Raw genomic sequence first — 16,718 nt, 5'->3', positions numbered from 1 at the left:
CTGTTATTGACGGTTTTCAGTTTTCTCAGTGTAAAGTTAATGGGCGGAGAGCCTTGAACATGGGCCTTCCAGGTGATCTTTCCATCTAATCTCAGTCCTAAGAATTTAAAACTGCCGTGTACAGTGTTTAGCCACCGTGGTACGAGAAAAGTACGCTCTTATAACAACTCCGCGTCAAAAACTGTATGCACTGCGCTTTGCTTCAATTAAGTGTCAATCTCCTCTGTGGAAGTCATCTGCTGAACTTAGAAACAACCGTAATAGCTGGATAATAGACTTTAAGTTGCCTGTATTTCATAACACATATCATCTGCAAAGAGGAAAAGAAATTGAGTCAGCTGTCATGTTTAGCAGATCGTTGAAATTATCAAGAAAAGCAATGGAAGCAGAACATCTGCTTTCTTTTTTCCAAATATTAATCATTGTTGAAATTTTTCCCTAATCCCATAATTTTCCAGTTTACGTAGATATACTGCATGGCCTATACCATAAAGAAACCCTACCCTCCTCAACCTAGTGCGTAACACAGCTAGTGGCTCATACACGAAAGAAAACTCCTTTCGTCAAGTCAAACTGCTAGTCTGGCTATATATAATGAATACTGAGATGTGCTACTGCCATCTTGTACACTACTTTCTCAATAACTTTAGGAAAGATTGGATGCAAAGAAACGGGCTGTTAACTGTGTACGTGATCTCCATCCCCGTTTGTATGAAGTTGTTTCACTAACGAGTATTTCAGTCTATGAGGGAACAGACCACACCTGAAAAAAACATTGTATAGGGGAATTAACACAAAGCTAATATATTATACCCCTGACGTGATCATCCTGTTTGATATCTCATCATACCAAAAGTAACTTTACTCTTTAATGATTCAGTAGTTGATTCATTTTCTTTCTTACTTGTTTCCTGAAGCTCCATATGACAGTTGTCTTGGGACACGTTTCTAACAGTTCATACCTGTTCTAATAAAATTTCCGTTTAATACGCCGAATATTGACAGGACGTGATTATTAAATATTTTGCGCACCTCTGACTGACCACTAACATTTTCGCTCAGAAGAGGTTTAATATCTTGATTAAGCAAATTCTACCTTAATACCTAAGTCGCCACTGACCATTTAGTTCAATATTTTTATGAGAGAGTTCTGTTCTTGGTTTAATGCCTTATTTTACGATGCTGAGTTTCTTTAACACTTCGACTTCTATAGTGAACTTGTGTAATGGGGCTCAGACTGTCTTTTGTATTATGATACAGCTACCAGCTACCATTTTCTCCTACATGGTGCTCCACTATTTATTCACTATGGCTGTTAACTATGAAGATGCTGTGTATGATTATGCTGCTATTTCTTTTAATTCTGATCGGAAACTATGGTAAGGTTGTAAGACTCATGTACATCCAGCAACATTTTATTTCTCGAGAATAAGTCACTAAGTTTAGAGCTTCTAATTGAATACCCTCTCGCTATAAATTCCAACTCGCTTGCGCAATATTCAAATACATGGTGTTTACAGTATTTTGAACGTGACTCAAACATTTTATTTGGCGTATTGCCTATCATTGCATCTTAAACGACTCACTGTACAAATTGTATAAATTGTACCTCTCCAAATTAGCCTTCGTACTTCATCGCTACATACATGATGCTATTAGATGAAAAAAATTTCAGTGACGAGATCGTTTAGCAGTTCATCTCCTTTACCTTTTACCTTCCTAATAATTTGATGAAAGAAATACACGCACAGACACTAACTTGTAGATTTCCACTACTCTATCTTTTTAGGAAACACTGCTCGCCATAGGTTGTGTGAGGCCTCTTAGACCAACAACGAAGCCGTTAAGATCGGAATGTCGAACAACAACTTTAATATGGACAGCTGATGATGATGATGAGGAGGAGGAGGAGGAGGAGGAGGAGATTAGTGTTTAATGTCCCGTCGACAACGAGGTCATTAGAGACAGAGCACAAACTCGGATTAGGGAAGAATGTGGAAGGAAATCGGCCGTTCCTTTTCACAGGAACCATCGCCACATTTACCTAAAGAGATTTAGGGAAATCCCGGAAAACACAAAGTCAGGATGGCCGGACGCGGGTTTGAACCATCGTCCTCCCGAATGCGAGTGCAGTATGCTAAACTCTGCACAACCTAGTTGGGCTGTGGATGCAGTTACACCCATTGTGTTGCTTGGGGTTGGGCACTGACAGGCTACAGAAAAATAATCTGAATTGTGCAGCAGCTAACGAAATCAACACCCCTACCAATGTTGTTCCATCAAAGGCATCGACGTAATTTCTGGTAGCATATGGGAATCCCGTGAGCTCATGACGTCTTTACGACATAATTCGGCCAACCTAATAAAGAGCTGCAAAGCTTGTAGGTAATTCTTGACGATGACGACAGAGTAAGTCGTGGAGAGCTTGAGATTACATACAAATCTCACATGCAAAAAAATGTTTGTAGCTTTTATCGAAGAATGTCAGATAGAAAAACTACGTTCTGATTGTGATTTTTTCTTGGACAGAAGGTTATACTGAAGAAAAGTGGTATGTTTGTACACTTACATCAATCTGTCATTTAACGTAAAATCTGTCACACTGATATACCTGATAGCGGCAAATACGCTTCTCGTCTGGTTACGTGGCTTCAGCAAGTTTTACAGCATCAACTATGTCACGGAAACGGCCTCAGTTACACGCAGTCATCACTGGAAGCACAAATTACAGGGAAACCGTGGCAAATTTGCATATCGCATAGAATATTCTATCTGTACTCAACATGGTGCACACGACTGCGGCAGAGTACCACTGGTCTAATAACTAAATCCATAATTTCAAGTTGTTCGAATTAATGTATTACAATAATTTATCATAGAACACAATTTTTGCTCCCTAATTATTCTAACTCGCTATTCACGAGAGTAATTTACAGTTTAAATGATTGGCCATGAGAGTGAATTAAAATTTTAAATCGAATAACTTTGCATTAGGGACAGATTTTACTAAGTTATTTTCATTCACAAGCTTGAAATGTTGATATTGTACATACATAAACATTCACAAATGATAGTGGCTCAAGAGTATAAATTCACTTTATGTGACAGAGCATGATTCTCTGAAAACCGCGGTAAAAAATTAGGTTGCACGACTTCACGATTGAGCAATCTGTGTGAAGTTTAAGATTATAAACACACGATATACTATCATTCTTCCTCTTTTTTTCTCGAGGAATACACTGGCAACTGTGTCCTGTGAAGAACACAGCGTTTATAATTTTGCATGAAATGTAAATGACGATTTCGAACTTTGATATCGAATTACGGATTTTATCTCAGAATTCAGTACACATATCATCTCGGAAAATACATTTTCTGTGAATGGTGGCGACTCGATTTCTCTGGAGACAAAAAAGGAATTGTTGCTCATTATGTAGGTGAAAGACGAAGATTTAATGTTCTAATGTTCTAATGTTGCGTTCATTCTTTGATAACAAGTATATGCCTTTTGAAAATTGCGTTCTCAAAATATTCCCTGTAATTTTAGGAAACGTTTACTTGTACATGTATAAAACGTCCCGTTTTCTTCGTCTCCTAAACTGACTGAAAAGTTTCGTTTTCCACATATCGGTTAGTGACGGTAGTACAATAGATCAAAAATCTTATTTAGTTCGTAACTTACGTCATTTTTGACACCACATTTATTTATTACGGAGGTTATCTATGTAGCCGAAACTAGGCATAGATACTAGAAGTGTTGTTACAAGCCGGCCGAAGTGGCCGTGCGGTTAAAGGCGCTGCAGTCTGGAACCGCAAGACCGCTACGGTCGCAGGTTCGAATCCTGCCTCGGGCATGGATGTTTGTGATGTCCTTAGGTTAGTTTGGTTTAACTAGTTCTAAGTTCTAGGGGATTAATGACCTCAGCAGTTGAGTCCCATAGTACTCAGAGCCATTTGAACCATTTTTTTGTTGTTACAAATGTTAGCAAATTTCTATTAAACTGAAGGATGGAGACTAATAAAATATAACATGAAAAATTACCTGCATGTTGATTCATCATAGAGACTGTATAAATTTTGCTCTCTACAATTACAAGGTAAACCGTTTGCACACCTCGAGTAATAATATCTCATGCTTCAAGACCGGATGACACATTGACGAAAGAAATCAGGTAGTCAATCAGGTAGCAAGAGCCACAGGTAGTCTAGCCAAAATAAATAGAATTACGATAAAATAGAAACGTAAAAACAGTCCACAGTTGACTATTACGTACATAAGTAGTGCTTCTCAAACTATTTGAGCTGACGCGTTGTGTCGACTACAATAATGACAGCAAAATACTTCTGGTGATGAATTTATCACATCGAACTCGCTATCTCATAAATTCTCTAATGCAATAATTCATAGGGGAATCTACCTTATGTTACGTTCCTTAATAATACTTTCGTGCAATATGTGTACTCTTTCCGTTTTCCTTTTACCTCACGTAAAAGATGAGCAAAGGCAGCAGCGTTGTGAGAAAGGTAATTTAACAACTTACATTCTGAATGCCAATAATTGAATTCGTCTGGATCTAACAAAATTTTTAATTTTGACAATGTATATTGTTTTGCAAGTTCTAAATTTATGATACGTGATGGTATCTGATAAAGCTGAAACATCGAAATAAAGAAATTTAATAAGCGATCTATAACGTTTTATTCACAAAATTATTTACAGTGATCGTAGACTCACATAGAAAATCAATTTCCTTTATCAGTCCTTTCTTTACCTCTGTATACAACGTGTCAAAAGTCGGAGACGTGGTGATAATGCAATTCCGAAACAGAACTCGTGACAAATCTATTGATTTATCTTCCCACGAAAGTAAAAATGGTAACATTTCAAAACAGCTTTTGAAAAACTGTTTCATGAAAATTATTATCCTGTTATATTATGAAACATTGTTCAACTATGCGCTATTTCTTATTAATACTTGATTAGGTATAAGAAACTGTTCAGAGACATGGACTGCCGGAGAACAAAGAAAAAAGACGCAGTCTGGTAGACTGCTGCTCAAAGAAAAAGTTAGTTATGATGTGAAAGTTAGTTATGATGTGAAAGTTATCTGGAGATATTTCAAGGTTACAGGTGTATTATTTAATAGCAAGACTGGAATTTCCAGGTAAAGACGTGGACTATGACAGTGATTTATTAGTTATGGAATATCGATGAAAGTAGATGGAAATACTGAAAGGTACAAAATTAAGATGATGGTACCTGGATAAATTGTAAGGATCAAGGAGCAATAGGCAATGTCTGAATGAAATACAAACAAGTAATTCAATAGCAAATACGATTGGTAAATTGAAATCAGCAGATAAAAACTATCAGGAAAAATACGAGGGGCCAGTAGAAGTCTTAGGATAAGACGTATCTTAAATTAAATTCAAGATACAGAGTGGTAAGGAAATATTGCCTAGAGGAGATAGCGAAATCAGACATTATTCAGAGAGAAGACACTCGGACTGGCAATCTTTTAGCAGTAAACTATCGAAGTATACCTGTTTTGTAAGTCTTGGAACGTATGTCGGAAAGACAGATTAGGTGCCATAGGAGAGGGCATGTTCATTGCACGTGGCAAAAATATTGTCTCTGCTGAGGTCGAATTTGAGTGTGACAGTGAAGTTATATGGCCTCGTGGAACAGGTCTAGATGAAATCAAGTTAATTATTGGATGTTTTTACGGGTCATCCAACTCCGCTGTGACAGTTTTAGCGTGATTCGAACCAGCTATATGGTCAGAAGCGCGAAAATGGCCAGATCAATCATTATTAGTTGGACGACACTTTAATCTACCGAGAATAGACAGGGACGGCAATGCATTCACTACAGAGGGTGCAGACAGTTTTGACAGGTACTTTTGAATACTTTTTCCAAAAACTGCCTTGAACAGCTAGTTCGACAGCCTACAAGCAGCAGAAATATTTTAGACCTTGTAGGTACAAAAAGGTCAGAGCATATGGACGGCGTCAGTATAAAGACAGAGATTAGTGATCTAGATCTCATGCCGACTATGATTACTAAAGTTAGAGCTCTTGATATTCATACAAGTGGCTCTCTTTTCTCCAAAGGTCTCTGTAATTTTCCTGTAGGCAGTATCTATCTTACCCCTAGTGAGATAAGCCTCTACGTTAACTGGTTCGATAAGTTCAGGGCTGTTGGTTGCCAAGAAGTCTAAGTGTTACCCACACGAGTTAGTTCTCTAACTATGTGCTCAAAGTAATTTTCGGATAAGACATCCAGAACAATGTCACACGAATCCCCGTCTCTGGCACCAGTTTTGATAAAATAACACTCTCAATCTACACCTGGCAAGTTGAAGTCAACCCCTATTACAATGGCATGATCAGGAAAATTACTAGCGATATTCTGCAAGTTCTGTCCGAAGCGCTCTACATCTAGAGTTCCTGACCCAGCAATCTATAAAAGCATCCGAACACTATTTTTGACTTATCTTTGATACTTAACTTCACCACTTTAATCCATAATCGGAATCCGTGATAACCTCGCTAGATTTTATCGAATTCTTTAGTACAATAAACACGCCGCCACCACTGGCCACTAACCTATCCTTACGATGAATTTTCTAATCTGAACTTAGGATTTCGTTATCATTAACGTTCGGTTTCAAGCAAATTTCTGTTCGTAATACTATCTGTGCTTTAAAACCTTCAGTAAGCGATACTATTTTTGGGATCTTTACTTGGATCCTCCTGCAGTTTACTTAAATCATGTTAAACTTTTCTACGTTCAAAATGTTCAAATGTGTGTGAATTCCTATGGAACCAAACTGCTGAGGTCATCGGTCCCTAGACATACACACTACTTAAACACACTTACGCTAAAGACTTACACACACCCATTCCCGAGGGAGGACTCGAACCTCCAGCGGGAGATGCCACCCAATTAGTGCATGGCGCCTCTAACCGTGTGGCCACTCCGCACTACTAACCTTTTCTATCTCTGATTTACGACAACGAACGTTGTCTGAGGAGAACGAGGCTAATTTATTAGGCAAAAGTCCTTGATCGCAAGGGAGGGTTTCTCTAACCTAAAAAAGCCCCACGTGCACTCCACCTACGCACTCCGCTACTCTAGTAGCCGCGTCCCACGTGTAGTGCACGCTTGACCTGTAAAGGGGAACCTAGCAATTCTGTGCCCGATAGCGGAGATCGAGAAATTCGCAACCGATACCGTCGCAGAGTAGTCTGAGCCTCTAGTTTAGAGTTTTCACTCTGCCCGAAACCAGAGGACTGTAATCAGTCCTGGGTACGATACTATAAATAGACAGCTTAGCCTACACCCCAACAAACCAGCCATTCGCCAAAAGAAGCCGAGGATGCTCTCACAATCCAAGTGGGTGGCGTCAGTCATGTCAACATGCACCACTATGTGCAGTGGGTAGCGCCCAGTGCTATCGATGGCTGCCGATAGTCCTCTTCCATATCATGGACAAGACCCTCCCGACATACATACCGAGTCCACTCTGGCAATCTTTCCTGCTTTGTCTGCTATTTCCCTGATGGGCTTCATCAGCCACCTAACATTGGAGCGCCGGCCGTAGGGGCCGAGCGGTTCCAGGCGCTTCAGTCTGGAACCGCACGACCGCTACAGTCGCATGTTCGAATCCTGCCTCGGGCATGGATGTGTCTGATGTCCTTAGGTTAGTTAGGTTTAAGTGGTTCTATGTTCTAGGGGAGTGATGACCTCAGATGTTAAGTCCCATAGTGCACAGAGCCATTTGAACCATTTAACATTGGAGCTCCCAATGACAGGCATACCAACCCTCTGCACAAGTCTAAACTGGGCAGGAAAATCTGCAGAATGCGCAACAAGAGAGGCATCTCTTGCTGGCTCTGAGTTATCACAAAGATGGGTAGCCCCTCGTACCTGCTACTAAGGCTAAGAGGGCCAGCATAGCCACCTGCTCCCTCTTTCGCCTTACGTCCACTGTCTGAACATTTCAGATGTTGCGAATCAGAAGATGCAGCGACATCTGGGTCATCGGGGAATTCCAAAGCCACCACAGGTGTCACAGGTGTTGTCCCCAGAGCCCCAATTCCGCCGGAACTTTGAACATTAGAGAGTAACTTGCCGGAGGTAGCCAACGCTGCTTCCAGCTGTTTACGGACAGCAGCCTATTACCCTTATGTTAGCTCAAAATAAGCACAGTTCCTAGCCATATCATAGTGAGTAAAAATAGATACAAGATCTCAAATGGCGCTACTGAGTGTGGAATGTTAACAAAATATAACGACGAGAATAAAGGAACAATGAAAAAGGCTTTGCAGATTTCCCACGATGTACTGAGACGGCGTAATTCGAAACGATTCAGAGGCGATCCGATAGATTTATTACCGGTAGGTTTTATTACCTATTATGAATAGCTTAAGAAACTCAAGTGAGAATACTTGGAAGGAAAGCAATGTCATTCTCGAGAAACACTTTCGACAACTTTTAGAGAACCAGCATTTGAAGCCGACTGCAGAACGATTTTGCTGCCGCCAAGGTACATTACGCGTAAGGTTCAAGGAGATAAAGAGAAATTAGGGCTCGTGCGGAGGCATGCAGACAGTTGTGTTTCCCTCACTGAATTTGCGAGTGGAACACGAAATGAAATGTCTCATGCTGCTACATCGTAACTCCCTCCAACCGCTGTATCGTAGTTAGCTGAGAATGTATGTAGATGTAGATGTGTGGAGTAACGCACACCCTTATAAAAATGCATTATTACGAGAAATATATGTGCAACATATAGGAAACTATCTGGAGAAGGTACAAGCAGCTGTAAAAATGAAACTGCCTGGCAGATTAAAACTGTGTGCCGGACCGAGACTCGAATCTCATACTTCTAAACACTCTCTTACAGTTTCGAATGGTTTTCCAGACCTCTATGACGCTTCTTTGAGGAGTTTTGGCATTCAGTTGGTCCTCTACTCAGAAACTGTTTAAGTTTCCCCCGGAGATAATAATCCCTTTTAATGAAGTTGGGGGAAAGCGAAGGGCATGAAACTGACACTCCTCTACATATCCATCTGTCGTTGTAGATACGAGTCAGTGCACTAGAACACTGTCTGATATGTACTAGAGCACCATCACGAATAAATCACAGGTTTCTTCTTATTTTCATAATCATCTTCTAGTAAGTCCTGGAGGGCGCTCTGTATGAAGTCCTTGTAAACAGCACCTGTAAGACGTGCTGAGTGAACGTATAGCCCCACCACACTGTCACCTGCAGTTCCAGCCCACACATTACTCATAAACTGATGCGGATGTCTAGATTGTACTGTAGCATGAGGATTTTAGTTGACCCCTATGTTCTGGTTGTGGAAATTTGTTATACCATCTTTTCCAAAGTTTGCCTTGTCCGCAAAAAAAATCTGGAGTGACAAACAACGGACTGGCAGTTTGTGCAACAAACCATCGGAAAAAGAATCTTCCATGAAGAGTGATTGGCAGGTATAATGCCCTGCACACTCTGAAGACAATACGGATGTATAAGCTGCTCGTGAAGAATCTTCCATTTTCAAAAGGGCCATTTGTATTGCGCTGATACCTGGCTCCCCTTCGATAGTCCGTAGAACATACTCTTCCTGGTCAGACGCACGAACAACACGTAGTCTTCCTCGATCAGTAGTCTAGAGCAGGGGCGGGCAGGAATTCTGCACGTGTGTGGTGCACATGCACGTGTGCAGTTAACAGGTGTTCTGCGTGCACACAGGGGCAAGCTGGCCACCCGCTTCTCTCCCCTCCCCGCCATACCGTCTCTCCGCTTCTTTCCTCTGTAATGTGTTTTGTTTCCTGGCCTGCTTTATTGAATGAAGGAATAAGGGTAGTAGGAGTGTTTGAAAGTAATCATCGTTTGAAAGAGTACCTATTACCTACGATACGTTTTATTTAATCATCACGGGTGGAGTTTACAATACGTTTAATGTCTGGAACAAAATTTCTACATACAGACAAACTCAAACAGTTACGCAAATTTTCATTACTGATGTTTGCTCTTAACCGAGACTTATTAATTTTCATAACAGAAAAAAATCTCTCACAAACGTATGTCGAGCCAAACATTGACATTAGCTTCGCGGCTTCACGATGTAGACGAGGAAACTTGCTGTGGAAAGTCGTGATAAAAATCTATCACACGTCTTGCCAAAAGGAACCTGTCTCTCAGACGAGAATTACGCTGTAGACCTATTAATTCCATTTGCAAACTGGGATGAATATCATCTACAGAAACAGCAGATTGTCTCGAGAACTGTTCAAAACCTTGGGATAAGTAAGATATATCCCCAAATCGCTTGAGAAATTCCTCTTTTATTGCACTAAGAACGGCAACATACTGAAATTTATTATAATGGCGTTCAATATCAAACTTCCGCTGACCAGCGAGAATACTGTCACATATTATACATTTCCAATTTTCACGTTTTTGCACAGAGAAAAAAATTATTCTCCCATTCCTTATTAAAAGATAGCACATCTCCAATCCTCCGTTTCCTTGATTCCCTCTGCATTTTCCGGTTACTGAAATTAACTACGTAGTGGTCGCTTCGCTTCAACGTCCGCAGCTTAGCCTGAAACTACACTGCGGCAACCTGCCGGCTGTCGCCACTGCTCCGTTCGACGATTGCACGCGAACAGCACACGTGCAGCGCTGTGTGCTCATGAGCCGCGTGCAACGTTTGCCCGCCCCTGGTCTAGAGCACTACGAATTCTGTCTCGGTAACGCGACAAAACACGGCACCAAAGGTTGGATGAGTCGTCTACGTTTGGTCTGGAAACGCGTTTGTTGCATCGTGCAGCTGCGTGTCCAGTACTATTCACGTGGCTGTTCATAAAAATCGTGCTGCGTGCTCGTAAATGAATACCTGTCATGTTTGAACGGAACACTTTCAGTAGAGGAACTACCTGTGGTACATGCTCGTGTGGATGCGTTGAAGACTGACGAATGATTAATATAATACAGTCTCACTGGTAGGCCAATGTCATATAGGATACAGTGAGTCAAACTGGTGAATAAATAAGTAAAGTTGCTGGGTTGTACACGGAAAATCATTGAATGTCAACTTTCATTAATAAGTCTAAAGAGAAATATTTTAGAGCATACGTTTATATGAACTTTAATTCTTGTTTTGGTGTAAGGAGTACGTCTCCAGAGTTTTAAAAGTATTTTTGAAGCGCACTGTATGATTAAAATATTAAGAAGTACATTTCTGAAAGAAGGTGTTTCGAGTGTGCGCACACACGATATGTCATTCTGCCAGGTTTTGGTTCACATGTTAGCGCTGGAGTTCATGTAGATGAGGCACAGATCATGGATAGTTGTTACGTGGCGCTGTCGACTCATGGTGAAATGTATGCCTAGGCTTAAATAACGAAGAGACTTGTTGTGATAGATGTTTGGTGTGGATATAGACGAGAGACGACGTGCTAACGGCTTGGTTTGTACATGTTTCAGTCCTGGAACTAGTGGAGTAAAGTTTGGAAGGCCGAAGAGTGGAGTTGCCGCGAGCCGACACAGGCGCGAGACTGTGCGGTTTTCTGGGTCACCAGACGTGACGTAACAGCTTGGTTTGTGCGTTGTGTTGCAGTCCCTGCGGTGGAGGTGCAGGCTGTGGAGGGCCGCAGCGTGGCTTTGCCATGCAACGTGACGCCTCCCGGCCACGACAGGGTCTACATGGTCTTCTGGTTCCGTGACGACGAGGGCATCCCGCTCTACAGGTGAGCACGCAGGCGCCTGTAAGTTCTGCCTCTATGGGAGATTCAGGGAGCACAGTATACAGTTAGCGAAAAATGCAGTCTATAATCGAGTTTTCAGAAATAAGTGTTATGTAAATGATGAAACCATTTTGACTATCGTAGTTGGGTCAATTCTAGTGTCCGATTCCACTCATCGGCTTTGAGCAATGATGTAACACTATGGCAGAGGCGCTAGATAGAGGGAATCTTTGAAAGTAGCTTATCATATCCGTAAACTAATGAATTAAATAATACTTAGCCTCAAATTATGTTGAAAAGAACTGAAGGTAAGGAAAATAAATAAGAACAGAAAAAGAGAAGTACACATGTCTGAAATAAATTATTATCATGATTTATACGAGTAAGAAAAGCACAGAGGACCTTTAAACTCATTAAGCATAGTGCATGATGAAGTCATAACATTGTGAAATAAAGTTAATTTTAACAACAATTATTAAATCCAATGATACTCGTACACAAGTAAGGAAAATTCACAAAAACTAGGGCATAACAAATTTTGGAATCGGTAGCTACATTAAAGGTAATTTCCAAGAATGGTTGCCTATCGAAGTTGGAGAGCTCCAAACAATACATATCGAACGTGCGATAGTAAATCGATTATGGAAGTCTCGTATCGCGCGTTACGAGTATGTTTCAAGTTATCACTACAGCAACGACAAAAGAAAAGCGTTAGAGAAGCACTTGTAAATTCAAAGGAGACGACTTACCTTACTCGTCGTCGGTGTTTTCGTCTTTTGACAGTCCGCGTGATGTATAAGCTGCAGGGCCAATTCCTTTTCTCCCGTACCCAGGGTAAACTCTACCAATATCGCGCAGGAATATCGGCAGAGTGTCGCATGCGTTGACTTTCCCCTGCAAACGCAAGTTGTGAAAGTATAGGTACTGGAACAAATCCAGTTCATCCCTCTGTCCTGGACGCCGTTCTCTTCCTATGGTATACTCGATAGACTTCCGCAGCCATTCTGTATTCTGGGTATGGACACTGGCGTCATCTGAAGAGACAAACTCCACAGTATGGTTCACGAATTGGTGCTCGAACCCTTCAGCTTTGACATTCTGGTACGACTAAAACCCGTCTGTGATGACTTTTCTTCCAGGTAGTATGAAATGTTGTATGAGACCCACAAAAGTCACCTCGTCTCGGGACAATACCCTCACAACGAAACACATGCCATGCTTGACTGCCTTCCTATCCCACCAAAACCCCAAATATGATCTACTTCACTTTTAGAAAGTCGTCCTTTCTGATTCTTTCGTCTAGCATTATGAGATTCGTCTACTTCTACTATTTTCTTCGGTCCACCAATCGGCACACTGTCATTTGTAACTATCACGTAGCACACTTCTCGGTAAAACCCGAAGTAGTCACTCACGGTATTTGCCGATAACTCAGTTTCTGATGCAGTGGCTTGCAACGTGTAATCACGAATCCAGCACGACACAATAATTACGCTCGTCTGAAGTGATAATTTGGAGGACTCGAACCACGCGTTTTTCCTGATGCTGGTTCGCTTTCCGCGAAGTTCGCAATGAAATTGCAACGGAATCTCAGTGTCCACCCTCCTCTTACGGAGTCAACACAGTCCCTCCTTTCCTCGTCCGGCAGAAGTCTATAGCCCCGGCAAAAAGTCAAACATTTGTCTGTGCTGGATATGTATAGAATTAAAGTTTTCCATGCGAGGCAATCCGCAGAAGAAACTTGAGAAGCAGCAAACATTACACTCGCTATCAAGAGAAACCATATCGATTTGCCAATGGAATCATAAACAATTACGGCGGGAATGTTATGTACACGAACTGCAGAAACAACGCAAAAGTGATAAAAATGACGATCACAAATAATTTATTATAACACGCGGCACGAGACTTCCATAATCGATTTACTATTGCATGTTCGATATGTATCGTTTGGAGCCCTCCAACTTCGATAGGTAATCATTCTTGGAAATTACCATTAAGCTATATAGGTCAGTTATAGTTACCGATTCCTACCTTTACTGGTCCATAATTTAGCCCGTTTTTTCGGTCGGCGTGTGCACTCGAATTTAATAGGATTTCTGCATTTGTAATTGTTCTCTGAACTTCTGAGAAAAAATGACTATTATTGGAACCTACATATGTTAATTCTAGATACCAATTCCAATAATTCAACTGTTCGTTATTTAGACCGTTTTAAGAACAAATGTGTGGACTAAAGTTTACAGGATTTCTAGAATTGGCATTGCCCTCTTCAGTACTATGAAAAAGAGAAAAATTTGGATGCTGTATCTGGAATATTTGTTACATTTTCGTAGTAGTTATGAGATCAATAAGAAATCTAGAAATCCTACAAAAACTTAGTCCACAGATTTACCGCAAAAATGTCCAAAATTATGAAGCATCGAATAGTTGGAATCGGTAAATAGAACGGCCTCCTTCAGAGGTGAATTTTTGTTACCGATTCCTACCATTCGATGGTTCGTTAATTAGATCGTATTTTCAGCTGATTTGTGAACCAAAATACTGGCTAATAGGATTTAAAATGTTCAAATGTGTGTGAATTCTTATGGGACTTAACTGCAAAGGTTATCAGTCCCTAAGCTCACACATTACTTAACATAAAGTATTGCTAATAGGATTTCTGAGCTTGCAAAACAGCTAACAACACTGGAATCGGTTACTAGAATAGGTCAATTCTAGTTACCGATTCCAATTTTTGTTATTTCACCGCAGTAGACACAGAGAGATTTTACGAACGTATAAATTCATTACGTTTCAGTGTATACAACTCTAGCAAAAATTATTTACGCATGGATCATGGAATGGTGGGAATCGGTGATTGAAATTTACCTGTATAGGTTAATTCTAGTTGTTGATGCCAATATTCGTTATTTTTTTTTTTTTGGCTTTTCGTTGGTTGCTTGCTGGCTTTTCTTTTAGAATTTAGTGTGTCGGTTTTTCCACATATCATGCTATTGTTTTGTATTTGTTGTCATTCATTTCATTTTCTCGTTTTGCTGTTACTTCCCCCCCGAAACCCTAACATTCCTTTTCTTGTCCAGTTAGATCCAATAATTAATAATAAAATTAACCGTACTTTACAGTAATAAGACTTCACCATGCGCTTCTCTGTGCTTTTCTACTCTCATAAATTACGAGACTATCTGTTATGAGAAGTGAATTTTTTAAAAATTCTTGTTCTGAATCATTTTCGTTATTTTCTATTAGTTTCCATATAATGCATGACTAAGTAAATGACTACGTGAAATGTGATTGTAATTTTATCGCATGCTATGTACGTATGTTTATGAGTACAATCCGTCGGCTTCATAGATTGCCTATACGTGGTGTCTTTTCCTTAGGTATGACGTCATTGCTCAAAACCGACGAGTGGAATCGAACACTAGAATTTATCAGCGTAGAGAGTCAGTTTTATTCCGTTAATGCACCCAGCATATCATTTACATTATTGGCCGGTTTCGGCATTATGCCATTTGCAAATGTATGGCACTGATGGTATGTGTGTGTCACTCATAAGGGTTTTGTTACTTGTTATGTGAGGACAGGCATGTTGCTAAACATACACAAGTCGAATGTTTCAATGTTAAAACGGTTCCATCATTTAGACAATACACTGTGGCTGTGAGCCTTGCATGTGAAGAAATTATTGAATATAATTTAATCCATATCTGGACAATAGATATATGAATGAATCGAATACAACTGTTGTTGATGGTGGTCGTCAGTCCAGAGACTGGTTTGATACAGCTCTCCATGTTTCTCTATCCCGTACAAGCTTCTTCATCTTCCAGTACCTACTGCAACCTACATCCTTCTGAATCTGCTTAGTGTATTGACCTCTTGGTCTCCCTCTACGATTTTTACCCTCCACGCTGCCCTCCAATGCTAAATTTGTGATCCCTTGATGCCTTAAAACATGTCCTACCAACCGATCCCTTCTTATAGTCAACTTATGCCACAAATTTCTCTTCTCCCCAATCCTATTCAATACCTCCTCATTAGTTACGTGATCTACCCTCCTTATCTTCAGCATTCTTCTGTAGCACATTTCGAAAGCTTCTATTCTCTTCTTGTCCAAACTGATTATCGTCCATGTTTCACTTCCATAAATGGCTACACCCCATACAAATACTTTCAGAAACGACTTCCTGACACTTAAATCTATACTCGATGTTAACAAATTTCTCTTCTTCAGAAACGATTTCCTCGCCATTGCCAGTCTACATTTTATATCCTCTCTACTTCGACCATCATCAGATATTTTGCTCCCCAAATAGCAAAACTGCTTTACTACTTTAAGTGTCTCATTTCCTAATCTAATCCCCTCAGCATCACCCGATTTAATTTGACTACATTCCATTATCCTCATTTTGCTTTTGTTGATGTCCATCTTATATCCTCCTTTCAAGACACTGACCATTCCGCTCAGTGCTCTTCCAGGTCCTTTGATGTCTCTGACAGAATTACAGTGTCATCGGCGAACCTACTCCAAATTTTTCTTTTGTTTCCTCTACTGTTTGACAATATACAGATTGAATAACATCGGTGATAGGATACAACCCTGTCTCACTCCCTTCCCAACCATTGCTTCCCTTTCATGTCCCTCTAGTCTTATAACTGCCACCTGGTTTCTGTATAAATTGTAAATAGCTTTTCGCTCACTGTATTTTGCCCCTGCCACATTCAGAATTTGAAAGAGAGTATTCCAGTCAACATTGTCAAAAGCTTTCTCTAAGTCTACAAATGCTAGAGACGTATGTTTACCTTTCCTTAATGTATCTTCTAAGATAAGTTATAGGGTCTGTATTGCTTCACGTGTTCCAACTTCTCTACGGAACCCAAACTGATCTTTCTCGAGGTCGGCTTCTACCAGTTTTTCCATTCGTCTGTGAAGAATTCGTGTTAGTATTTT

At 40.4% G+C, this 16,718-nt stretch overlaps 1 protein-coding gene across 1 annotated transcript in view; it reads left to right on the top strand.

Moving 5' to 3' along the window:
* LOC126195038 (nephrin-like) overlaps nucleotides 1–16,718 on the top strand; it is a 451,536-nt gene that overhangs the window by 200,967 nt on the left and 233,851 nt on the right. The window contains exon 2 of the mRNA XM_049933515.1: nucleotides 11,638–11,767. Within this exon, the coding sequence (XP_049789472.1) occupies nucleotides 11,638–11,767 (130 nt within the window). The remainder of the gene's footprint in view (nucleotides 1–11,637; nucleotides 11,768–16,718) is intronic.

This window comes from Schistocerca nitens, chromosome 1 (genome assembly GCF_023898315.1).
Source record: "Schistocerca nitens isolate TAMUIC-IGC-003100 chromosome 1, iqSchNite1.1, whole genome shotgun sequence".
NCBI classification, from domain to species: domain Eukaryota; kingdom Metazoa; phylum Arthropoda; class Insecta; order Orthoptera; family Acrididae; genus Schistocerca; species Schistocerca nitens.
This window is presented reverse-complemented; position numbering and strand designations above follow the sequence as displayed.